Source organism: Euprymna scolopes, chromosome 6 (assembly GCF_053919585.1).
Source record: "Euprymna scolopes isolate OS-2025 chromosome 6, ASM5391958v1, whole genome shotgun sequence".
Lineage (NCBI taxonomy): Eukaryota > Metazoa > Mollusca > Cephalopoda > Sepiida > Sepiolidae > Euprymna > Euprymna scolopes.
The window spans coordinates 141,796,742-141,822,852 of record NC_136487.1 but is presented as its reverse complement, the minus strand read 5'-3'; the positions used below and the strand labels follow the sequence as shown (position 1 = coordinate 141,822,852).

The 26,111-nt window shown below is 35.2% G+C and overlaps 1 protein-coding gene across 3 annotated transcripts in view; it reads left to right on the top strand.

The window, feature by feature from the left end:
- LOC145278009 (inositol 1,4,5-trisphosphate-gated calcium channel ITPR3-like) overlaps window positions 1-26,111 on the top strand; it is a 704,464-nt gene that overhangs the window by 314,071 nt on the left and 364,282 nt on the right. For all 3 annotated transcript variants that reach the window (XM_080130185.1, XM_080130184.1, XM_080130186.1), the window contains 4 exons: window positions 11,573-11,670; window positions 18,389-18,476; window positions 20,591-20,678; window positions 25,176-25,283. In XM_080130185.1, the coding sequence (XP_079986311.1) occupies window positions 11,573-11,670; window positions 18,389-18,476; window positions 20,591-20,678; window positions 25,176-25,283 (382 nt within the window). The remainder of the gene's footprint in view (window positions 1-11,572; window positions 11,671-18,388; window positions 18,477-20,590; window positions 20,679-25,175; window positions 25,284-26,111) is intronic.

The following is a 26,111-nucleotide window of genomic DNA, read 5'->3' as shown; positions in this document are numbered from 1 at the left end:
GTATATATATATATATATATATATATATATATATATATATATATATATATATATATATATTACTTTAGATTAAGTTAATGCACAAATCACGTTGACACACCGGGTCTCGTCAGACAACCGAAGTTAAGCAAAGTCGAGTCTGGCCAGTACCAGACGGATGACCATCTAGGAAACTAGGCGCTGTATGTACCGCGCCGTCGTAGAAAATTCGAGGTTGGTATCTGGGAGTGCATTAATTCACTTGGAGAGACGCACCCCCAGTCTTCGTTAAGACATGCATATAGAAAAAGGAAACTCTGATCTAAAAACCTGTGTTCCACATTATACGTTGTCCTGCATGGTCGAAAGTTAGCAGTAATACCAAAAGTTGTGGTTGGTTCTACACAAAGCCTCCACCTTTATAAGCAAATCATGTGTGTGGATTTTTGAGCAACTTAGTTGTTGTGGCGGAACCTCATATATCGAAATCGACGGGAGAGTCCAAGTTAGAAATCAAGCCACCCTCCCCACTTTCAAGGCTAACACGATTTCTATGTAAGATACATTTATATTCGAATGTTGTAGTAAAATTCTCTTTTACATCTCAAACACTGAGTTAGTAAAAATGTCGATAATTTTCCTCTCCCAGATTAATCAGATAAATGTGTTATATGTATATCTTTTGTGGCCTTTTCATCTTACTGGATTTTTACACATAGGAGTCATCACTTATCAAGACTCGAGGATAAGGATTAATGAGTGTACAGTAGTCAATATAAATATTGTCGTAGTAATCTTTAGTAGTGGAAATTTGGTAAATTGGATACTTATAGGGACGGTTTATCAAAATTTGTTTACGTTGGACTTGAACACGACCATACTGTAATCAGCTGGAAAGCAGGCAAACGAAACAGAGTCACGCACGCGTGCAATTCTAAGAAAGGAGCTTTGTCATGGAATCTACGTTTAGATTTAGGCACAGATAAAGGGTGGGGGAAATTATTGATAGTCATTTCAGCTAGACGTGCGTTTTCGTGAAAGTATGACGAGGGGGGAACAATAGATGAATATGAGACAAGATCGCAACGTCTCTTCTGTGGAAAAGAGGTTGCAGGGAAGAGAAAAGAGCATTCTCCATTAGGCTACGAAGTCTATTTTGAACTCTGTCAAGGCAGGATAAATCTTTATAGCAGCTTCTGCCCAGATGTGGCAACAGTACTCCATCATTGGACGTACCTGGCTTTTTTATAGGTAGAGAATTGCATACTGGAGCGGTAGAAGGGTCCCACCATTTTTCTGTCGACCTTGGCAACGGATTTGATGTACGTGTTCCATTTCAAATCAGGAGTAAAGCCCAGAAGCCCAGAAGCTTGTAAAAACATGGAGCCTCGCCAAGACGAGAGCCAGTCATTTCAAATTATGCTAGATGGAGATCGGCGCGTTGATGATGTAATAATAGAAGCTAGGTTTTAGATGCATTAAAAGCAATCAGCCACCTCTTTCCCCATTGTACCACGTGCTCGAGATCAGAGGGGAGAGAATTAGAGAGAATATAATCATTTACGGCCTTTGATGTGTGGCCATAAGATGGTAGTGTCGTCAGCATAAATGTCATCAAATTTGGTGAAGTATCCAGGTTAATTCTGTTACTTGAGGTAACATCAATTGGAAAAGGCGCACTATTCCTCGTAAAAACCTACGTGTGTAAGCCATACCGAGAAGGTCTTATTTAGGCTGCGATTACTATATGGGTTTGAATATTTAGTCAGGGTTTACTTGTGTTAGATAACAACATAGTTAAAAGTTAAATTAGTTATTATCTATTTATCTATTTATCTATTTATACAGTGATATTGTTAAAATAGTGTATATTTGGGAGTTATTTATTGTCTATAGAATAAAGTGTAGCAATGGGTTTTAGCTGAGAATGTTTATATAAATTAGCTAGGTTAAATGAACATAATGACCTTGGCCAGGCATACGTAGAAAGGTCGCACGTTGAGATACGTGTGCTTTTTGAATGATGATGTAACGGAACTGAGGTCAAGAGGTCGGGAAGGTTAGAGAAAGGAGTAGAGTTTGAGTTTGGTCACGGAAGTGAACAGGCATGCTTCAAAAACACAGGAAGCAGGCTGTAAAGAACAAGCATGTAGACACGAAATGCAAACTCCCTATGAAGACCATTTGAGACAGCTGAAATAAATTTATATTTTAAAAATATAAAGTGCTGTGATGTGGTTTCACAAAAGAAGGAAAGACAGAGGTATCAATTGCTTATGGTGTTGGCCATTTCATGTTTCATCACGGAGCTCAGTAGTGAAAATAGAACTCTTAGAGAAAGAAAGGTATTAAGCATGTATTATTATTCTTATAAAAAATGATACCTTTATATATGAACTGTTATATATACCGCGTGATAATTCTAATAAAACATGACTCAGTTTATACGTCGATATCATATCCCCTGGCTAAACAACAATACATACAATTTATACCTTTATAACGGGGCCGTTACAAGAACAATATCTTTCACCCATTATACAACACTTGTAGGGAAACGTATCCTTGTATCAGGTCGTCCTGACAAACCTCTGTAAAGAGAGGCATTCGACACTCGAGTATAGTTTTTTTGTGGGCAATTAAGTATGTGTTTGTGAGCTTAGGTAACAAACATGAAGATAGGAAAACGCACAAAAGATAAACTTATATGGACAAAAAGATTTTATTCAGTTTTTCGTCCACAATTAAATGCTTAATTTAATCGAATCATAACCTCGCATTCATTATAAATTTCATTTTGTTTGTACTATCGTGTCTGTTTTGCTCCCCACCACTTCCATGTGTGTGCTACGCATACATTTTGTGAGGGAGAGCGAAAGGTAAATGAAGGAAGGTGGGGAAATTTTATATTGAATTAAAATCAATCAGAAACACGTGATGAAAAGGAAAGGAAATTAAAAAATAATAAAATTAAAAACAATTGACTAAAATATTTTTGCTACTACTGCAGGAGAGAGACATCACCACTACATACGCTAATACCACTGCTCGTAAAACACACAGTTGTTGGGTATTACGTGTGCCCGATAAATCCCGTCGCTATATGACATAGAGCATTATGTTACGCACCAGCCTATAAGTGCATTAGTGTAACAATGTACTGATTCCCATGTGACATATCTAAATAACTCTGAATTATGTTTCTGTTGCGGCTTACAAATGTAATATAGACGTTGTGTATGTGTAACAATATTGTCAGTGTATATATAACGATTTTCTGTTTAACTTATAAGTGTTACATGTTCTGCTATATGATCCGTCTAGTGTATATTTATAACAGTACATATAACATTTATGATCGTCTTAATTGTGTTGTGATATGAGATTATTGTGTGTTGATATGTATACATGTAGTAATAGTTTATCGACAGGGCTTTAACAAGAGACCAACATCCTTGTCGATGGGAACGTCAGCATACCTCAAATCTTGCTTTCATGAGTCCTGAAATCAAAAGTGCTTTTTTCCGAGAAGTAAAAACGCAAAGGCCGGAATTATATTTGGATATTTCATTTATTCCTGTAGTGTCATTTTAAGAGTTAGTACGCTTTGTATACAACTACATCTTGCTAAGTCGCCTCCTTCTGACTTCCACAGGAGTCACTCTTCTGAATCCCGTCCGTTCCGCTAACGCGTTGCGTATCGAACTGATATCCTTCGTAACTAGACTGTCGTGTCTCAAAATCTATTTTTTTCAAGACGTCATCATTACACGTAGCTTAAAGATTTGCCGGGTTTTTGTCACGTATCTTTTTTTATAATATCGTTAGCTAAAATTCCATTTATCAAGTTAACACCAAGTTAACATTCTTTGCAACTATTAAATGTAAATAAATGTGTATTCTAAATAGTTTTATTATTCTAAAACATTTTAGTCGACAAAAACCTTGGCTTGAATAATCATAAAAAAATAGTCGGTGAGCAAACATTTCAGAGTTGCTGGTCAATATCCAACAGTAAGTAAAGTTAGATAATATTCCTGCTGAATTCTTTTTCAGAGTTGGCAGACTTTGTATGCGATTACATCTTGCTAAGTCGACCCGTTTTTACTTTCATGGACGTCACAGTACAAAACCCTGTCCGTCCACTAACGTACTGCATATCGAACTGCTTCTCTCTCTCTCTCTCTCTCTCTCTCTCTCTCTCTCTCTCTCTCTCTCTATCTATCTATCTATCTATATATCTATCTCTCTATCTATCTATCTATCTATCTCGTAACTAAAATTCTACATGTCTTAACTCTATCTTTTTCATTATGCCATTATTATACGTAGACGGTTTTTTGTCACGTATCTTTGTTTATGTTATCGTTAGCTTAAATTCCATCTATCAAGTTAACATCAAGTTAACATTCCCGAAAAACTATTAAATGAAAATATTTCAACGTAACATAACTTTTCGCACTGATAATATTTTTCTATCTAACAAATCGAATCATAATAATTGGTTATAATAATACTCATCACAATAATCGATAATTTTACTTCCCGGTGTTTTCCGGTAGACTAACAACATAACACAAAGTCCGGATGAAGTAACATGAAGAAAAGTTAAGTAATTTAAATTTTATTAACAGACAGTACAAAAGTAATGGGTTGACAGAGGCTGCTTCCTCACTTCTTTTCTTCACTGCTGCTGATTAGTCCTAAAACGTTATCCGTATGGTCAGGAAGAGTCCATTACGTGGGAGAACAGGATAGATCACGATAAGAGTTTCAACTATCAGTCTAATAAATATCCTAGTATTTTCACTTTGCTTAGAAAGAATAATGAGGTTATTTAGTACCAAAAATGCAGCAACTAATGTATACGATTCATTGAACATGGGTTGTTATTTTATCCTTAGCTGGCCAGAGTTGTGAACCCATTACCTCAACTGATTTCGCAAATAAATTAATATAATATATCCGACTGGGAAGTAAATTGACAAAAAAAAGGACCGGAAATACCTTTTAACCGCAAATGCTAAGCATTTATCCACGATATATAAAATATTCTTAAATAGAACCGTTGTCAATAATAAAATGAAAACAATAAGCGAATAAGAAAAAAAAATGAAGCGTTAATTAATGAGGGCTCGTTTTGTAAAGCAATATGCAAATTAGTTAACATTCGAATATCGATCTCATAAAAATAACTAGATATGTAAGAAAACTATTTTTTACTCTGAATAGAATGATTCGGTTGTTTCGTACCAGTCAAGGACACATCCTTGATAATCAGTCCGAGTGCGGTTAGGCTGTATTTGCTCTGTGGTCTTCAATCCTAGGAGGTGTACCAAACTAGGTTTTACCTTCTCCAATTAAGAAAGAGTTAGATTTTTTATTAATTATTACCGGGGAATGCCGACGGGGTTGCTCGAGCTATTTATCCAGGCCAGCGTGCACCATTTTCTGATGCACTAACTTTTCCTGTCTCCTACCTTTCCGTCCTTGTGTCACAACTTCCTGCGGTGGTAATGAAGCATATGCAATCGTGAACATCAAATTCACATTTTACTCCTTCTTTCAGTGCAACAAATGGCTTAACTACATAACTTTATATATTAAAATCGAATCGGCATTCACTCTAGGCGCATTGAGCCGGATTTCTCCGAAGGGGGAAGTGTGATGGGAATATCAAATTCGCAAGCGGTCCCCGGTCGCATGTATATCCCGGTCAAAAGAAATGAGGACATTAGCTTTTTGCAGTTTTTGCAGGGACAGATCAACGTACTCCTACATACAGCGCCTGGTATTCCAAAATGGTCTCCCATATGGTATTAACAAGGCTAAACGTTGCTTAAATTCGGTGTTCTAGCGAGAACTGATGTGTCAACGTGATTGTGCTGTATATAAACTAGATACGAATAAGACATTGTTTATCTTGAGGGATTCCATAGTCTATGTCGGTATATATTTGGCCACTTACCGAACTGTAAACCTAACAATCGGAGATTTATTTATTTATTTGCGGACTGTTATCTTCATCTTCATAATTGTTGTTGCACATGAAAATCTACGAAATCCAAATAAATAATTATACAAATTATTTATCTCAAATAATTCCAATAATACATTAATATACAATTCGATACGAACCCCACGATTGAACACCAGATAAGAACGAAAACCTTGGCTTTTTAAGACCAAAAAATCCAACCTTCATCACCCTTCGAGGTCCATAGCGAAGTTTGTGTAAGCGTTGAGTCTCTATGGCTCCAGGGGAGCATTGTCTAAAGATGTTTCAATCCTACCTAAAGCCTGCCAGAAGATTAGTTGGCACAAAACGTGCTGAGACAACAACTATGAAAGCCAGTAATTAATGAGGATACGGTTAAGAGACTCGGCATTCCTATCCTGTCGCAGTTAACCCACCGCTGTTAGCGAAACAGCAACTATGAAAATGAGGATAACAGTTCGCAAATAAAAAGACAAATATTAAAATAAGGCATCCTAAAGGATTCCAATAATAAAATAGCTATCGCATAACTATTTGAGCGCTTTGTTTCTTTTTTAATTCCCTGATGTTTTGCACCAGGGCAACGCCGAGTTGTCATGCTAGTTTTCTTCGTCGTTTTGATTTGTAATGTACGCCATTTCAGTAACGTCAAGAGGTCATAGCAAATCTAGTGGACAATTGAAGAAGGGCACGTGCTTGTTCAGACACTCGAGCACGTCGCAAATGTCGGATTAACACAAAAGTGAAGAATACTTGACGTTATGTGTCAACCACAAAGGACAAACAAAGAAGATCATTTGAAAAGAGTCAAGTTATTTGATGTCAAAATCAAGTCGGTCAATTAAGTTGTGAGCAGTTAACCAATAGACGAACAGGCATTGTCCCGGCTTTATTCTTATAGAAAACCGTATAGTTGTTTAGTAATTTTTTTTTTTTTTTTTTTTTTTTTTTTTTTTCGCTAAATATCGAAATACTAATTCGTTGTTTTCTGAGTATTTTTGTGTTAACTTAAAAAAAACGTGACTCAGGTGATTCTGTATCATTTTGAAGACATATATCGCTAGCATGGATACTCAGCATTGCCCGGCAATTAATGAGTAAATTTGTGTCCTCCTGCATCTAGTACAGAACTCAATAGAGTGTTTTATTAAATCGATTTGACTTATTTGCATACCTCAGAGAGCTTCGCCGCATACTTATAAACAAAGTTAACCGGTTATTCAGCTGTCAGAAGTTGTTTGCTAGTTTCAACTCTTTATTTGGTTGGTCCATTCTTTTAGTGATTATCCTCTCGATCTTTCTTGAAGGAAATCGTCTTGATTTGAGGTGCCTTCAATAAGTTTCCAGACATTTTTTGCATAGGCATTTAAAATTGTTGTATACCCTTGAAAATGTTGTTGTTATACATCTTATGAGATTACTGGCCAATTTTTTAGTTTAAATAAACAGCTACAACAGAAATTGAAATACAGCCTACTAAAGTCTGATTGTCACAACTAGTGAATGTCTATTAAAAAAAGCAATCTGGACGTGAGAACACTTTAGAAGAACGATATGCAATTAAATTCTGTTTTAAATTTGTAAAAAACATTCCACAGAAACGCATGGAATGCTTCAGAATGCTTTTGGATCAACTTGCATGAATTGTGCATCAGCTTTTGAGTTGCATAAGAGATTCAAGGAAGGCAGGGAGTCTGTGAGAGATGATGAGAGGTGTGGGAGAAATAAGGAGATCAGAACACGAGAGTTTATTGGACAAATAAAAAATTCCATAGATAAGAATGCCGTGTGTCTATAAAGACAATGAGTGCGAATTTTAATGTCAGCGTGGGAACTATACACAAATTATTTGCAAAGAACTGAAGATGCGGAAGATTTGCGCGAGTACACTAGTCCCAACCCCATCTTTGTCACAGACGTTTTGACCAAGACGAACATTAAGACTATTCTTCATCCTCTCTATAGCACATACCTTACTCACTGTGACTTTCAGTTATTCCCTAAGCTCAAGGAAGACCTTAAAGGCTGTTGTCATGAGACAATTAAGAAGATGAAAGAGGTTGACGAGGGTCATTGACACGCCCATACAAGAGGACTTCCATGGAGTCTTCCAGAAGTCGTTGGAATGATACAAGGGCATTACAGCTGGAGGAGATTACTTTGAAGGGGGCTAGAGTGTCATGTGTGCACTGTCAATAAAAGTGGCCACACGAAAAAGTCTGTAAACTTATTGAAGGCAACTCGTATTGTTTCTTTATATAGCGGAAGTCTGATAGCTGGGAAACACATCCAAAACCTCGTTAATTTTAATTTTTTTTCTTTTGGAATAACGTTGTTGATGAATCTGTTGATATCATTCTTGGTTGTCGCACAGTGTTACTTCTAAGATAGTTCGTAAACATTTCATTTTAAAAGAGTTGAGCTGTAACGTTGGCCGGAAACCAACACGTTGTAGCCCCAGTCGCAAAATAGACAAAGAATAGGAAATGAACTTCCAACTCGCTTTTCCCCAACGACATTTATTTCCTAATTCTCCTAACATGCTCGACTTCTCATTACGACCGTGACGTCACCCACGTCTCTAAGGTGATCTCGAACATCATCCACGTCTTAAACGTGATTTCCAACGCCATCCATGTCCCTAACGTGATCATTTTTTTCGAACGTGTTCGCTTCTTTTTATAGTCTTCTTTTCCCTTACCGTGACGTTATTTCGCTCACGGTTCGGTATTTGCATATTACCGTCCGCATTGACCTAGGTTTACTTTAACACACACAAACACACACATTTTTCTCTAACATTGTAACCTGTAAAATATTCTCATGAACACTCATCTAGCTATAACCATTGTCAATAATTTCCTTACTCTATATATGTACATATAACGAAAATTTCATGAACAAAGTTACTTTCCTAGAACTTCCCGGTTGTGGTACACAATACCGCGAATTTGCTTCCCAGATGAATATAATATGGTTGTTTTCAAACCCAATTTAAACGAATACTTATTGAGTCGCCCTATTTAATAATTAAATCCTACCGATTTACACGATTATTGATCATCATTGACCTTTCTCTTCGAGTGACCTTTGAGGTTTGATAAGTGGTAACCCCTTTGTAAAAATAAAAATAAAAAGCCTACAAATTCAGAAGTAGAAAACTCAAACCTATCTGTGATAGCAGAAATGGGCGTGATATCATCAGCATAACAAACATCAGTATTGCATTGCTATTATCACAGTTTCTCAACCACCCAACAAAATTGTCTCAACCTTAAGTACAAATTCTGGTATACTTTTTCGAAATTAAATTCATAAGATAGACATGAAATAGAAATCCGTTCTGGTGATTTGTTATGATTCTTTTAATAGTAGAGCAGATTGCTGAAACAACCTTACACTTGGTGATACAAGCACGACAACTAAAATTTGTCAGGTTTGCTTCTGCGGCCATCTTGAAAACTGGCAGCCATCTTGATTTTTCTGATGGCTAACGTTCTTTTCTTTAAATGTATGTTCTAAACGCCATTTGTGTCAATTTTGGTGCTTGTATCACTAAGTGAAAGATTCGTATGGAATATTGAGATAACCTGCCCCACTATAATAAAATGCTATCATTAGTAGAAAAAAAAGGCCATTCGGGAGTGGTAGTGGTTATTGTGCTTGTAGAGGTAGTGATTGTCTGAACTTTTTTGAGACTTTTTTCTGGTTCTGGTGGTTATTTTTTTTTATTATAAGCGTATATGTCTGTAGTCAGTTCATTTTTAGTTATCCATAATAAACACATTGACCCATTTTGTACGGAAATCATCATCATTATTATCACCATAAGACATTTTTATCACTTCTGATGAAGGACCCGCTACTCGTTTCCGTTTACCTTATTAGTGATTGTCATTCAAAGCAGATAGTTCTTTATTTAGTATTACAGATACATTATTCGGGCAGAAGTATAATTAAATAACAAGACGGTATCGGAAAAGAATAATCATGAATATGAATTATAATTTAGATGGTAATGAGATGCACATTAGAAAAGGTATGCGAGTGGAGGTCGCGTTTAGAATGCAACTGTGGTTGTTTTGACAATTTCAAGTTTGGGTGTAAAATATAAATATACACATTTATTGTTTGTTTCAGTTCTATATAGATTTAGCCAAGTTTCCAAAAACAACGATTTTTAGAGCCGCAGAAAAAACTAGACTGAGATTAAGGTGAGCAAACGTTCTTTTGTTCCATGTTTTGTTTCTTTTGGCGAACGTTGGGAGGTGGCTGTATATTAATGGTTCATGTTATCAAGAAAATATCGGCATTTAAACACAATCAATTTACACTATAAAAAAAAACTTTTCTTGTTTAGACTCTTTTTTGCTGAAAAAGAATGCGTTTCCAGAGCGCTTTCGTGTTTTGGGATCAGTAACAGAAAGGGACTTAATGCATAAAAAATGAGGTAAGGAACCAGGTTCCTTCAATAAGTTTCCAATCTTTTTTTTTTTTTTTTTTGGGACAGGAATTTAAAATTATCGTATACTCTTAAAAAATCAGTATGTTATTGCTATACTTTTTATGAGATAACTGAGCAATTTTAATGATTTCAGTTTCAAATGAACAGCTACTGCAGGAATTGGTGTGCACCTTACTAAAGCCTGATTGTTATAGCTGATGAGTTTTAAAAAAATGCAGTCCGGACGTGAGAACACTTTAGAAAAAGGATATGCAATTAAATTCTGTTTTAAACTTGGAAACATGCCAAAGAAACGTATTGAATGCTTCAGACTGCTTTTAGACCATCTTGCATGAATCGAGTATCAGTTTTTGAGAAGCATAAGAGATTCAAGGAAGGCAGAGAGTCTGTAAGGGATAATGAGAGGTGTTGGACGAGTAAAGAAGTCAGAACATCGAAGTGGAAGGGTCAAATAAAGAATTTCATGGATAAGGACCATCATGCGTCTATAGAGACAATAAGTGCACATTTTGATGTCAGTGTGGGAACTATTAACACAGTTATTCACGAGGAACTGAAGATGTGGAAGATTTGCGCGAAGTTTGTCCAAAGACTTTTCACAGACTATTTTACCAAAATTGGCATCAAGACTATTCTTTATTGTCCCTATTGTACATGCCTTGTTTTCTGTGACTTTCGGTTATTTCCTAAGTTCAAGAAAAACTTTAGAGGCTTTCGTCATGAGACAATTAAGATGAAAGAGGCTGTGATAAGGGTCATTAACACGTTCACACAAGAGGACTTCTATGGGGCCTCCCAGAATTTGTTGGAACAGTAAAATAAATGCATTACAGCCGGAAACGTTTACTTCGAAGGGAACTTATTCCAGGCACCTCGTATACTGTTGGTTGCTTTTTTTAATCAAACGTTTGTCTCGTTTGTCTTCTAAACGGATTCCCAGCTCTCAAAAGGCTAACTTATCATGTAAGCCTTCTCTTGCGTTTTGCTTCTTCCGTTAAGGCGCTCCAATAACTTTTAATTTTTAATGACTACAGAACTTTTGACAGCTCCCTATTTCCGCCCTCTGAAAATATTACCTGATGTAGTAATCTAAATATTCTGTAAGATTCTTTTATTTTTTTATCTTTCAGGTTCAGATTCATGATCAGATTGTCTTTGAAAGCATCAAATCTCCCGGACATTATTTTCATGCGAGTGAGAAGTTCCAGATCGATTACAACTCAGAAGGGTAAGACAATATTATTTCCATTATAGCTTGAGCATATTTTTTCAAACACAAAATACAAAAGTACAAAAGCAAAACTATTACTTTTTTAACTGGATTCTTTTATTATACATTGTGCATAATACGAAAGTGTATAGCATGGAGTTTTAGTTAGAATTGAACATGGATGCAAGCGTTCGCCACTGGTTTTTTCATGATGTCTGAGAACCGCATCAACTGACTTAACAATGACAAAATAAGGCGGCAAAATATTCTTCTTTTCATTTTACTTTAATTAGTTCTCAAAAATTAAGCGGATGCTTTCTGCGACTCACACTTAATCTCTGTATGAATGGTAATGAAAGGCTCAGTTCAGGCTCGAATAAAAATGGATATCACCTGTAAGGGTACCTGTGCGTGTAATTATAATACAAGAACTGCGCAATCCTCAACCACACCTCTCCTGAATCGGCACTGTTTCAGTCCGATGGCAAGAAGAGGTGCAAGCTGACTGAAAACAAAGCCGAGATAAGTAGAGAGCACATACAGCACCTGTAATTACCAAACGGTTACCCATTTTGATACTGCCCAGGCTAATGTTGCTTAACTTCGATGATCTATTGAGAACTGATATGTCATTGTGATTATGCCGTTATACATAGATATCTGAATGTTCAAAAAGGTTCTCCTCCACCTACCAAACTAAAGTTAATACAGCAATAAAATACACAAATATTCCTCTTCTCGATTTGCCATTTAATTATGTTACAGTTTATCTTTATTGTGGAATTTTGCTGTATTCCGTGATAAGAATTTATCTGGTCTGGTAGAATATCCAGCTAAGTGCTGTTAATTTACATAAGAGCAATGGGAGAAAGTACATCTTTCCTCATATGATTCACTGTATAGTTGTATGAAGCGGATATTATTTGGGCTTTGGATACTATGATATGTTTAATATTTAGCCAGGTTTAGCTGTGTGGGGTGAGGTATCCTCATTCCATTTTGTCCTTTACAGATAGATCAAATACACTCAAGGATTGTGTGTAGTCGGTAATTAAAACTTTCCTGTGTAGTCGGTAATTATGACATTTTTTTTTCTTTTCACATGACTCAAAATTTTCGATAATCAAGGTGACCTTTCGATAATCAAGGTGACCTTTCTTAGTGTTAACACTTGATCTCTGTATTAGATAGGGATATTCAAGAGCTCCATTAAATTCACCTTCGCCTCTCAAAAGGACATTATTACCTTCCCCCAATCAACCAGTTAAATACTACATATGTTATAACTAGGGTTGTGACAACAACAGCATATTCTTTTCATTGCTCTGGCTCTTGAGTATATATCAGTTAATATCTTATATGTTGTTATATAAACGGATGTGGCTCTCGGTTGATTAAGTGTGTCTAACTGTGTCAGGTACATACCCGTTAGGTCAAAAGAATGAAAATAATATTCTGTTGTCACAGCCCTAGTAATGAGTCTGTTGTGTGAGCATCTATATGACGTATATATATATATATATATATATATATATATTATATATATATATATATATGAAATTAGTGTATTTAGGCAGCATTCCTTCATTCAGGCAAACATAATTAAAAAAACAACAGGGATACCTTGCTCAATGATTCTTTTTTTCATTTTTTCGATCTTTCGTAAGATTTTTTTTAACTTCAAGATGGAAGGTATTTATAAATGTTCCATGGTTCACACGAGCGCTTTCGATTCTTTCTTGAATCATCATCAGGTGGAGATAAAATATTAAAAATAGTTACGAATGATAAAAAGAGTCAATGAAAAGTCGATTAAAATATACATTTACGAGTGATAAAAAAACTCGATTAAAAATTAGGATGATAAAAGGCAATGTTAGTAAAACCAGTCGTATACTGGCTATGCTAAACATTTCAGCACATTATTGCTACTTTCAAAATTAATGCTATTTATAGATGGGTGCTGGGTTTTTATATATAGTGCTTCAAGTATTTTTAATTTTTTTACAATTACTTTCTCGTTGCAAAATCCTTGTGTTGTCCACGAGGGCCTTTCTAAGATTAGAGGGAGGACAGCTAAGTTGATTTGTTAAATGCTGGTATATTGAGCTAGTACTGTTCAAATGCATCGTTAATCGACGGGACAATGTTTTTGTATGTCCAATATATGCGTTTTTATTTTCGGAGTTACACTCTCCTAAGGGGCATTGAAATTTGTACACAATATTGGTTTGCTCCAACATTTTTGTCGCCGGCGAGGAGTTATTTTTAACGATGAGGTTCTGGGTTCGATACTTCTTATAGTATATAATAAATCTAATCTTAGAATTGTTCTCTAGAGGTGCTGTATATCTATGTATGATGCTTTTAATTATTTTTTCTTCCACTCTAAAAAAATCTTACGAAAGATCGAAAAAATGAAAAAAAGAATCATTAAGCAAGGTATCTCTGTTGTTTTTAATAATGTTTGCTTGAATATATATATATATATATATATGTGTGTGTGTGTGTGTGTGTGTGTGTGTATGTATCTGTGAGTATGCATAAGGAACAGTACATGTTATATAGCGTCTATATAAATATGCTGTATATATAATTGTTTGTATAATTATAGGGCTATGACAAGAGAATATTATTTTCATTGTTTTGACTCTCGAGTATATATCCGACATAGTTAGAAACACTTAATCAACCAAGAACCACATTACTCTATATAAAGCATATAAGATATCAACTGGTACACACTCGAGAGTCAAAACTATGAAAAGAATATGCTGTTGTCACAGCCCTAGTTATAACATATTCTTCTAGTTGTGTATATTATATCTTTTTTTGCGGTCTCTTGGTATTACCGGATACTAGGGAAAAACCATCCAGTCTGATGGTGGAGTATTTAGCTTAGTGATATTACTAAAGGCAACATTACGCAAAGGTGTGCCATTACTTGTATAAGCTATTATCGAGTATCCCTACGACGAGACCTTATTTGAGCCAGGAATAGGGTTTACTTGTAGGACGAATTATCTTCATGCCAGGTTCTCCGACGAACCCATGGACATATAGGCTTTAAACACTCAAGGGTGGTTTCTAGTAAGCATTTAAGTTCTCTCCAGTAGGCATTCAAGGTCTGTGTATGCGCATGTGTTCATGTGTACATGTGATCATGTGGGTATGTTTTCATGTGTTCATGTGTCCATGTGTTCATATGTGCATGTCTATGTGTTAATAAGTGCATGTGCTCATGTGTTCATGTGCGCATGTAATTATGTGTGCGTGTGTTTATGTGTGTATGTGTTCATGTGCGCATGTGACCATGTGTGCATGTGATAATGTGTCCATGTGTTCACGTGTATGTGATCATGTGTGCATATGTTCATGCGTGCAAGTGTGCATGTGTGCATGTGTTCATGTGTGTATGTGTTCATGTATGCATGTGTTCATGTATGCATGTGTTCATGTATGCATGTGTGTATATATTTATGTGTGTATGTGTTCATGTGTGCATGTGTTCATGTGCGCATGTGTTCATGTGCGCATGTGTTCATGTGTGCATGTGTTTATATGTTCATGTGTGCATGTGATCATGTGTGTATGCGTTCATGTGTGCATGTGTTCATATGTGTATGTGTTCATGCGTGCATGTGTTTATATGTGCATGTGTGCATGTGATCATGTGTGTATGTGTTTATATGTGCATGTGTGCATGTATTTATATGTTCATGTGTGCATACGTTTATATGTTCATGTGTGCATGTGTTTATATGTTCATGTGGGCATGTGATCATGTGTGTATGTGTTCATGTGTGTATATGTAAGCAAATGATGATTGCTTTGATACATATTAATAAATGTCAAATTCTTTGCTTCCAAAATTGTAATTTAAACACACTTACCAATAATTAGTTCCAGTGTATGGGTTATGAAATTTATCTAAAGCCCATTTGCTTACAAGCATTAAGACAAATATAACATTTTGTGCGGGGTGGATGGGATCCACCTGTGTAAAATAGTCTGAATATGAATTCGCACGTGTATTTTTAATCTGGGTTTTAATTTGGAGGAGTATTGACTTTCCAGATTTTATGATTAGATCCGTTAATGTATCCAAATTTTTAATAAGAGTTTACAGTGGAAGATTTCACATTCCCAATTTTCCAAAACCCCGCCGGATTCACAAATGAATAAACTTACGTAATCAAACGTGGTATTTCCATTATTTTTGTTTTATTGCAAACAGACTTAATTATTCTGCATCGAATATATAAATATATATATATATATGTTGGTTGGTTGTTTTTGTTTTACGGCATATCAACCGTTTTCGGGTTATTTAATGCCGAATCCAAATATTTTGAAGAAAACTTTTTAATATAATATATTTGTTTTCACGTCGGTTTCTATTTAACCCATAGTTGGGACTATAACAGGTACTACCACTCCGGGTCAGAGTGGACCTGGGAGCAATGATAATTAAAGGGTGGCTCCACACTCCCCAAAGCCCACAAGCTGGGGCCTCACCAGTGGATATAGTTTAAAATCATATCCAGGACCATATATATGTATATTACTTTATAAATAATACTTTATAAATAAATATATATATATATATATATATATATATATATATATATATATATATATATATATATATATATATATATATATAGCTTTATTTATACGATCGTTACAGTCGATTTGAAAACGGATATTCGTCATGATAATTAATAGAGGAATTCACATTGCCAATTCTCAAAATGCCTGCCGGATTCACTAATAAATATACTTACGTAACGTGCACATGGTATTTGCTTCTTTTCTATTTTACTACAACCAAACTATATCTCTATGTGTGTGTGTGTGTGTGTGTGTGTGTGTGTGTGTGTGTGTGTGTGTGTGTGTGTGTGAGAGGAAGCCCCAGTAGAATGTTCAATTATTAATAATATTTCAAAAATATGATGCGTAATACTCATTCAGATAGGTTGTATAGAAAGGCAGAATAACATTGGCACCATCGGTTTCAAATCCAAATAAAAGGAACTAAATATTGGCTGCCTACATTTGTATTCTCTTCAACCTCTATTTATACTTTCTTACCTGGAAAATTACCGGGTAAACCGATATAAAAAACGACCGAAGAAAGTCCGACATAGGCACCAAATATTTGTCTAATGAGCATCTTGGGAAGTGATATACAAATTACCATTAGCGTATGAAGCTTATGCTGTTGTGTAAACAAATTGAGCTTAGGTATTTGGACAATGTCAAAACATTGTTAATTCACTGCCCTCATAGCAGCAGCCGTATAGCTTCGACTGTCATATGGGTGGTCGAGTTTCGATCCTGGCTTGAGATAGTTGAATGTCTAGCCACTGATGAGCAGTAAAATAGCGAAACAGTACTGTATGCGGATGACTATATATATATATATATATATATATATATATATATATATATATATATATATATATCAGATATTATCACATTAAAAAAATTATATATATATATATATATATATATAATATATATATATATATATATAAGCCTGAAGATTCCTAGAGTGGATGAAACGCGGAATATTCAGTGTAGCTTAATCGCCATATATATTTTATAATTTACTAATTAGCTCTACCTACGTATTGAGCACTTTTGAAGTAAATACTTAAAGTTTACGCATAAATTTGTACTTTCGCATATTAATTTTATGTGAGTAAATGAAGTAATTATATATATATATATATATATATATATATATATATATATAGGGGGCGAGAGAGATTAAATAAATTATTTTATTTATGTTCACACAAAAAATGGGTTGGGACCTCGATGTGTATATATCACTAGAGTTTTAAATATGTAATGATGTAATAACATGCATACGATAGTTTCAAATCATTCTCTTTAATCAATAGAGGAAAGTTTTAATTTCCAAAAGCGTTTGAATATATACTAGATACATCGTTATGTTGCTCCAGTTTCTGTGGACCATCTGACACGAGGATATTTCACTCCACAAGTAAGCCAACAAAATCCCCTCGTCACAGACTCATATAATGAATGGTGTCCCTTTTCCCAGTGATGTTACGTCAAGTAACAACACTCCACCAGACTACATTAATTGTTGTCCTGGAATCCAGTAAGGTTGGTTGGTTTGAGTGTTTTGTTTTACGGCATATCAACCCTTTTCAGGTTATTTAATGCCGAATACAAAGATTTTGAAGAAAAAAATTTTTAATAGAATATATTTGTTGTTTTTAAGTCCGTTTCTATTAACCCATAGTTGGGACCCTAACAGGTGCTACCACTCCGGATCAGAGTGGACCTGGGAGCAATAGCAATTAAAGGGTGACTCCACACTCCCCAAAGCCCGCAAGCTGAGGCCTCACCACTGGATATAGTTTAAGGTCATATCCAGAACCATGGAATCCAGTAAGACTCAGAGACAAGAAAGATATCGTATAATAAAGTTTATTAGTCAATTGGGAATATGAGAATATTATTAACCAATTTACTAACCCAACGTTTGGCAGGTAATATAAGAACATTAATGGAAAATTCCAATATATATGTATATAGAGATCAACTGTTAGCGCCATGAAGGGAGTTCTTGGTTTCTGAGAATTCGGCTTGAGTAAAATCAATAAAAAAAAAAATCAAATCAAAGTAGGTTTCAAAGGGCTCGGGTCAAGGTTTGTTTATGTATTATAGAGAAATGTTTTTGGTTTTTACTTTCCAGATCTGAACTGAACCTCGGGATGGAACGATCAAGTTTTACATTGGTTGGAAGTCACAGAATAAATCCGGATCAAACAAAATTTGTTCGGGTGAGTCATGTCCTTGTATTTAATAAAAATGTGATTTTTGTAAAAGAAAACGAAGAAATTGATTTTAAAAAACATGATTGATATCATGACATTCGAACTCAAAACGTTTGGTCATCAACAAAAACGAAAAGTTCTAAATTTAAACCAAACTAACGAAATGATTATGTTTTTTGCAAGCCAAACAAAGGTGCACTAATTATGATTAAGTTAATTATGTTAAATTAATATTGACTAGAGGGACCTGTGGAAATTCCACAGGGGACTGATTCATATGTAATATATTGATGTTGGCGTTCTGCAGATATTCAGTATAAATGGAGACGCTCTGATATTATTGTAGGTATTTTGTTAAAACTGCAGATGCATTTATCCAAGCTAGCAGGGACGCCCGGCGTAGCCAGGTCGTAGAATACGCTTAAATATGATACTTTAATTCTTGTGGATTCCATTTATATATTATCTGCCGATTTTTATATATTATAAAGTTGCGATTTAAAAAATAAAAAAATACATCGATATGACTTGGGTTCATCAGCTTGAATCGAAACCGAAACACATATATATATATATATATATATATATATATATATATATATATATATATATATATATATATATAAGAGAAAGAAAATTAAAACTGTAAGTTGAACTTTACAAAGAATGCTATTCTTGTTATTCTTCTCATCAGAGGGCATAAAGAAATCAGCAAATTACATGTGTAGCAATGCTAGAATTTGCTAGTTAAGGCATTAAGTGAAACCGCATATATATATATATATATATATATATATATATATATATATATATATATATATATATATATATATATAACTTTAGTTCCTTCAGTTATAATCGAAACCAAAACTTATGAAGAATTCTTTATAAAATTATTTATTAAAAATTAAAAAATTACTAAGGTGTCATTAGCTATAATCGAAACCGAAACTAAAACTTATGAGGAATTCTTGGTAAAATTATTTATAAAAAAACAGATAACTTAAGTGCCATCAGCTATAATCGAAACCAAAGCCAAAATTATGAAGACTTCTTAATAAAATTATTTTATAAAGAAATTAAATGACTTGAGTGCTATCAGCTATAATCAAACGTGTATAAAGTTTTCATGTATGCGAGAGCTTTTAGTGTTTCTCCTCTTCGACTTTACACGTCCATCTTTTTCAACCACATTTTTCTCTCAACTACGTGGTGTCCCTTTTTCTTTTTCTTGTCGCGCAAACTCGCGCATATTTCCTAATTTGCATATATGCATTTTGGCTACTGCTGCTAATATCTTTGCAAGCCAGCTATCTTACAGCTCCTGCTGATATTTTACTACGCGTTCACCCGGCTTCTGCTAGAGGAGAAAGCCGAAAAGTTGGAAAAAATCTCCATGTTATTGGCGTATACACATGTATGTAATTTTATTACACTTGCATATATGTATTAGAACTTCTAAAAGGTCCTTGTCATTGTGCATAGCATAAAGGTTGGGACGCATACATGTTCATCACATAGTGTGTAACGCAGAGATTCGAGACTACTTCCATTGTCTTCCACGAAAGACGATAAAAGTGTATATGACTAGCTGGGTGACCCGACGTTGACCGGGATTAAATGATAATCACACTTCCATATTTATATAAAGGATGTTGCAGCAAAATACGAAGCCATAGCTACGTCAAGATCGCTTCTAGCATAAGTTGTCACAAGTCGACGATTTGCTGAATAAAAAAGGGCATTGGTTACTCCTGCTACCGCAAATCTCAATACATGTTCATCACAAATGTTTTCAAGGGATCATGGGAGGTTAAGGCGGTAGTCTTGCTGAACGAGTTCAACCACAGGTTCGTCAGGATGCTGAGGTTCTTCTCTTATGGAATGAATTCCATCTAGGACCAGACAAATATACTTTTTAATTTTATGTAAATTCTCTGACCTGTTTTTATTATAGGGAACACATAAATATCACGCACACATGAATTGAGTTTTATGGAAAAAGGTTTTATTTAATAAACTCTATATTGTGTTCTAGTTGATGTGAGCATGATTTCTTTGTTTCTATTCATTGTTACGCCCTTCTAATTAAGACCGCTATTTTATTTTTATTTCTTCAGGGTGGATCTGTGATTCGGTTGTTTCATAAAGAGTTGGAAGCTTATCTAGTTGCCGAGGGATTGTTCGAGGAGGACTTAACAGAAGATGGTAAATTTATTCCTTATCTCCAGTGAAATTTACCGAATATTTTTTCGGTTACCTTTTTTTGGTTTTGTTTTTTATTATTTTATTTTATTTATTTATTGTTAATATAATAACAATGTACAAACGTTTTCCATACCAGATAACGAACAAAAATAGTGTATTACTTATTTTGATCGGACTATTGTTCTCATTTTGAGTGTTATTTGTGCAACGTTTCTGTCGCTGTGACCTTCGACCTTTGTCAGGCATGTTGTCCTCATCTTGGAAAAGAAAATAGAAAAGTTTCTGGCTCCGTAGATGGTTTCGTATTCTTGGAGGTTTTTTTTTGCTGTTGTTTCGTATGTCTGAATAAAATAATTTGCTGACAAGGGGAGTAACTCTAATAAATTTAACAAGGGAATATCTCCCTTTTTAGTGTTGAAAATTTAAAGAGGGGTTTACAATTTTTTGTTTTTCCTTTTAATTAAAGATTCCCTATATACTGGTATCTCTATGTTTCATCTTCTTAGTAATCTTTCTTTTTTAGCATATGTACCGCTTTTTTTTAAGTCGTCTAACTCTCCATCTTAAATCCATACTTTAACCTCATTCCATATAAAGGGAGTGTGTTCCTTTTTCTTTCACTATTTGATCAGCTAGTCCAAACTATTCGACCTTCTCCCCGTGTCAAAAATATGAAACCATCTAAGGAGTCAATAACTTTTCTCCTTTCTTTTCCAAGAGGCGACCAACATGATTGACGAAGGTCGAAGGATACATCAATCGAAACGTTGCACAAATAACACTCAAGATGAGAACAATAATTCAATCAAAACAAGTAATACAAACAAACAACATTCATCTAAAAATTTCAGAACAATAGTGTTGGACATTTTAAGAAGGGATTAGATTATTCGAAGAAGGCCGAAGTTTACATCAACCAAAACGTTGTAACTATAACAACTTGGGCGATAATAGTTATCGAAATAATTCAAACAAATCCAACAATCTGCACCTCAGAAATCGGATGGATTAAAAACATATAATAGTAAGCTTGAGAAAATATAAGATTCGTGTTGAGGACTATCAGATGAAATATTAGTACTGATACAGAACCTGACCCAAGGTCGTGTCAGTATTTTCCGCCAGTTTACTCTAAGCAACCGGAAAATTTTCCGGAAAAAAAGCCCACACGAACACTGCTATATATTAAATTCAAAATTTTAGCATAAAAAGACTAGATTTACAGTAAGCTTAATTATATGAAAAAATATATATGTATTTATCTTATTTTTTTTTTTCAGGAAAATTATATTAAAACAATTTTTCAAGAAATATTTCAAAGAAATAAGTTTTTTTTAAAGATGAAAATATGCGAATAACTATGAACGAAAATCAAAAGTGTTTTTTTTCTTTTTTTCATAGAAAGTATCCAAGTTTGTTTTCATGAAATTTTTAATAATATATTTTTAAGCGTTGTTAAGACGAAAACATTTTCTATTGAAAACAACTATAATCGAAATAGTGATTTTTCCTATTAAAGAAAATATTGTCTGCTGAGAGCTGAGTATGAATTGGTTAATCAGTCGGCTTTTTCCAGCTGCTTTTCCGTCAGCTTACTGTAAACTACCGGAAGATACTGATGTGACCTTGGGCCAGTACCAAAATATCCGAAAAATGTTTTATTTATTTTAAGGATTTAAGTGGGAAAAGTGATATCTCAAAAAGTCATAACCAACCAAAAAAACTTAATGGATGCAAATAAATTTTAATGCTATAAAATAATTGATTACAAATTTTTTGTCTGCGTTTTTTTTTTTTGTTGTTGTTTGTTTGTTTTTTTTTCAGCTGATTAAGGGTGAATTTGATGCGCTAAATCAAAACATCACATTGATTTTGCTTAATCAGGTCAAATATTTTAGTTATAGTCACATGTCTATTTTTTTTATTTTTGTTCACATATACGTACGTGTGGGGCATTTTAGAAGTTCGTGGGGGTAAAGTGCTACGATCTGAAATGGAATACTTACTGTATTTATTTGCTTCCCCACCAAAGCAAATTAAGCACAAAGCCGTTTTTAATGTGGGGTAAAACCAGCTCCCCTAAAAGTAGGCAAAAAGGGGGTATTCTGGTTACCAAAAATAATAATTGTCCCAGTATAGAGGGTTTCCTCTCCATTGACTGGTACAAATTATCTTAAGTGCAGCATCTGCAGAACAGATTGTATTTATTTGCTTCCCCACTGAGCAAATTAGGCACAAGGCCGTTTTTTAATGTGGAGAGAGAGGGAGGGGGAGGGAAAAGGGGACCAGCTCCCGAGAGGTGGGAAATGGAAGCTAGATAGTAACTGTTGGTCTGTAGGGTGATCCTTACATTGACCAAGGTCTGATATGTGGGGTTGGTATTTATTTGCTCCCCCACCGAGCAAATTAGGCGCAAGCCCGATTTTTAATGTGAGGAGTGAAGGGGAAATGGGGACCAACTCCCCGGGGACTAGGGGAGCTGGATAGTGACAATTGGTATGAAGGGTTTCCCCTACATTGACCAAGGTCTTATAATGGTCTTTGCTTGCAGTATCTGCCGGACAGATGGTATTTATGTGCTCCCCCACCGAGCAAATTAGGCACAAGGCCAATTTTTAATGTGAGGAGTGAAGGGAGGGGGAAGGGAAAAAGGGGACCAGCTCCCGAGAGGTGGGAAATGGGAGCTGGTTAAAGGTCAGGCATGTGGAGTTGCCCCCACATCTGGTCTTTGCTAGTCATAGCTTGCAGTATCTGCCGGACAGATACTACACTTTGATCCCGGCCCGAAGGCCAAGAACAACTGAAATGGAATACTTACATCGAATTCGTATCCAAGGTCGCCGGAAAAATTGGTGGGATCCTTCTATCGATCCAGTAGATATCTCACTGCTGATGAAATTCTCTACCTATATAGGAATCCGGTACGTCGAAAGATGGAGTCCTGTTGAAAGATCTTATCCTGCCTTAACAGAGTTCAAAATAAACTTCGTAGCCTAGTAGGGAGTGTCCTTTTTACTTTCCTGGAACCACTTTCTCACAGAAGAGACGTGGCGAGCCTGTCTCTGCTTTATCGTTATTTTCATGGCAAATGCTCATTTGAGCTCCAATCTATGGTCCTCCCTCGTCACGTGAAAACTCTTCTAGCTGAAACACTATCAATAATTCCCCCCACTCTTTATCTGTGTCTAAACCTAAACGTAGATTCCATGAACAAAGCTTCTTTCTTAGAACTGCACACCTGTGGAATCATCTTCCGTTTGCCTGCTTTCCAGCTGACTACAATATGGTTGTCTTGAAGTCCAACGTAAACAAGTTCTTGATGAAACGTTCCCTTTAAGTAATCTAATTTACCAAATTTTCACTACTAACGATTACTACGCTATTGTTCCATTGACTACTGTGCGCTCCTTTACCCTTCTCCTCGAGTGGACTCTGGGCCTTGATGTGGATACTATGTTAAAAAAATGTCGAATAAATGTTTGGATTGTAAATGATTATTTAAATGACAAGAAGTATTCAGGTCTGATAGTTATGGGTAATTGTATCGAAATGATTGGTTTGAAGTCATAAAACCTCAAAATCTTTCCAAAATTGGTATGGCAAAGAAATTTTGGTGCCTTGCAAAGAAAAGAATCGTCATTAACGACCCTCTGTTGGACAGAAATGGAATACTCTTCCTGCCGCTGCACATCAAGCTCAGCTTAATACAGCAGTTCACCAAAACTCTGGATAAAGATGGTGACTGCTTCGCTTATTTATGCAAGACTTTTCTATGAGTGTACTTGGAGAAGTTGAAAGCTGTCATCTTTGAGAGTCTTTAGATCCGGCAGCTCATCAGAGATCCAGAGTTCGAAAACTCATGAAAAACTGGGTTCAATAAGTGATGATGAGGTGGAGAGATTTCATCAGGATCTGAAAGAGATGAAGGTCAATGTGTCAGGGTCACTACTACGAAGTTATAATTGCTGACTACTGTTGGAACCTGATGAGAAACCTCTTTACCGCTGAGAATTCGAGTTAAGCCCTGACGTTTGAACAATAATGAAGCAAGATGCAATTTACATGTACTTACTTTTATCAATGTCCAACATCCTGTTTACAGTAATCGATGTTTCTATAAGGTAATCGATATTTGTTGTCAACTAAACATTTTTTCTCTCTTAAAACATATTTAAGATTATATGTGTTGACAAAAATCAGCTGAGAATGCCACAAAAAATTTAATCGATTTTTTCACAAGATCTGGGTTTTTTTTTCATCAACTTAGCATAAAAACCTGACCTGATCGATAGAAAAGGATGCTATTTCCTGATTCAGCAGTGCAAAAATACTCTAAGTCAGTTGTGGAAATCTAGACAACATTGAAAACGTAACATAAATGTTACGAAATGAGTTAAACTAAACATTTCAGGATTAATAATTGCACAACTGATCATTTCCAAAATATGTTGTTACCATGGAAACATCCACAGATAAATATCTCTTTTTCTTTTCAAGTTCACTTCAGAGTGCGAATAATGGATCAACATCGGCCCAAAACAATGTCTCCGCCAACTTCTGGTATCACTTACTGGGAAGTAGAAGCCGAATCAAGTATACTTGATGGTAAGTTAATGTATTTCTGTGTGTGCTTCTTAAATATAAATATCTTTCTGTCCTAACATGTGTCCTTTGAATTATCCAGTGTCTAAAACAAAGCTTATTTCCCAGAACTGCTCGCCTGTGGAACACTCTTCCGCTGGCCCGCTTCTTGGTTGACTACTAAACGGGTTTGTATTACTAAACATATAGATTCGAAAAAGTTGTCGAATAACAAATATATAACAAATAAATGTTATCAAAGGCAAGATAAGTTACTTTTCTACCAAACTGGATAGTTTTTTTAGTGTTTTTATTTAATTTAGCATGTTTATTCAGCGCGAAAAATATACAGTGTTTACCGATGTATTTGAAAATTAAAAATGGCGCCGAACTCTCTGTCGAACACGGTAAGTTTGGGAAAGTGAGTTAAAAATAAAAACAACTATACAAAATACTGTTAGAAACCTTAAAATCCTATGTAAAGAAGTTCTTGTTGAGCCTCCCCCCTACCTATAAATAATCAAATTCTACCCAATTTATACCATTAACGATTACCACACAACCACCTTACGTTCATTCACCCTTATCCCCACGTGACTTTCGTGCCTTGATAAGTAATGAGTCCCGCGTAGAAAAACAATGCTAATTCTTTCTTTTGCACTTTATTCACCTCAAACAAAGCACGTTGCTGCTGGGATGAAATTGGCTTCTGCGATTTGTGGCTAGATTTATAGGGGAGTTTTGTAGCATGATGTTTGTTGCGCGTTTTACCACATGCGTCACTCGTTGCTCTGAATGTTGAATAAGTTTAACGATAAAGTAAATGAATTCATCCGCACCTGAGGCAGATGT